The sequence below is a fragment of the Neophocaena asiaeorientalis genome, unplaced genomic scaffold, assembly GCF_003031525.2.
Source record: "Neophocaena asiaeorientalis asiaeorientalis breed wild unplaced genomic scaffold, Neophocaena_asiaeorientalis_V1.1 scaffold461, whole genome shotgun sequence".
NCBI lineage: Eukaryota > Metazoa > Chordata > Mammalia > Artiodactyla > Phocoenidae > Neophocaena > Neophocaena asiaeorientalis.
In genome coordinates, this window is record NW_020173230.1 from 4103228 (window position 1) to 4104601 (window position 1374).

General features: G+C 59.3%; 1 protein-coding gene across 1 annotated transcript in view; it reads right to left on the reverse strand.

Annotated features, from left to right (window-relative positions):
• Positions 1 to 969: 969 nt before the first annotated feature.
• The window catches only part of HSPB1 (heat shock protein family B (small) member 1), a 1692-nt gene continuing 1287 nt past the window's right edge, over positions 970 to 1374 (reverse strand). Inside the window, exon 2 of the mRNA XM_024745466.1 lies at positions 970 to 1330. Within this exon, the coding sequence (XP_024601234.1) occupies positions 1095 to 1330 (236 nt within the window). The 3' untranslated portion in view covers positions 970 to 1094. The remainder of the gene's footprint in view (positions 1331 to 1374) is intronic.

The following is a 1374-nucleotide window of genomic DNA, read 5'->3' on the forward strand; positions in this document are numbered from 1 at the left end:
CCTCCCCTAGGTCACCCCGAACCCTCCTCGGGCAGGGGAGAGGGTCGGGGCAGGACAAGGACAAAGGCCGAGGTAGGTGTGGCTGTTCCTGCCGGCGACAGTCAAGGCAGGCCCTCCTGTAGCCACTGCTTCTCCTGGCAGGTCTTTGCCTCTCTTCCACCAAAACCTAGGCCACACCTGCCCTTGCTCTCTGCAGGGCACCCTCAGGCCTGAGGGCCCAGGCCCCCTGCTACCTGCACGGCCTGGCCTGGTGGGAAAGGTCCTTTGACGAGGCCAATCTCCCCTCAGAATGCCACCTGGGGTGGCCACCCCCCCGCCACACCAGCTACCTGGTCCTGCTCCTCTTCCCCTGGATTAACGAAGTTATGAGGAGGGCAGGAAGGAACTCTGAGCTCCCAGGAAGCTCCCCTCCCCAGACCCTGCCCTGTCCCCCCTCACCTGCCCCCTGCCCAGGTGTTCCTGAGTGCCTAAGCCTGGGCCAGGTGCATCTCCTGGTTTCCCCTGATCCCACACCTGGCCCTGGGTTTGTTTGTTTTTTTCATGAATTTATTTATTTATTTTTGGCTGCATCGGGTCTTTGATGTGCAGGCTTTTCTCTAGTTGCGGCGAGCAGGTTCTACAGCGCAGGCTCAGTAGTTGTGGCGCACGAGCTTAGTTGCTCTGCAGCATGTGGGATCTTCCCAGACCAGAGCTCGAACTCATGTCTCCTGCATTGGCAGGTGGATTCTTAACCACTGCGCCACCAGGGAAGCCCAGCCCTGGGGGTTTTAATTGCCGTAAACAATGACTGTTTCTCTCTTAATAAACAAGGGACTGGAGGGCAGGGCTGTGCCCTGTGATGGATACCACTGTACCCTCAGGGCCCAGAGTGGATCTTGGCACACAGCAGGCCCTCAGCAAAGGTGATGAACGTGTGAACCACCAACAACCCCTATGTCTCCACAAACACACCAGGGTCCGAGGCAGGGGCAGGCAGTTGTTTCGAACTTTATTTGAGAAAAACAGAAAGTAAAGATATCAAAAGAGTACAGAGGTTTGGTGGGTGGGGACGGTCAGTGATGGCTACTGTGGGGTGGGCAACTAGGCTAGGGCCTTTACTTGTTTCCAGGCTGTTCAGACTTCCCAGCTTCTGGGCCCCCAAGCTGGGCACGCGCCTCGAAGGTGACAGGGATGGTGATCTCTGCCGACTGGGTGGCTGGCTTGGGCAACGGGGCCTCCACGGTGAGCGTGCCCTCGGGGGACAGGGAGGAGGAGACCTGGGTGGGGTCCACACCGGGGGGCAGCCTGGACACGCAGAAAGGGAGGAGAAGCATTACACACCTGTGTGTCCCTGCGCCCTCCTCCCGTCCCCCCAGCCCAGGAGCCAGGACTCAC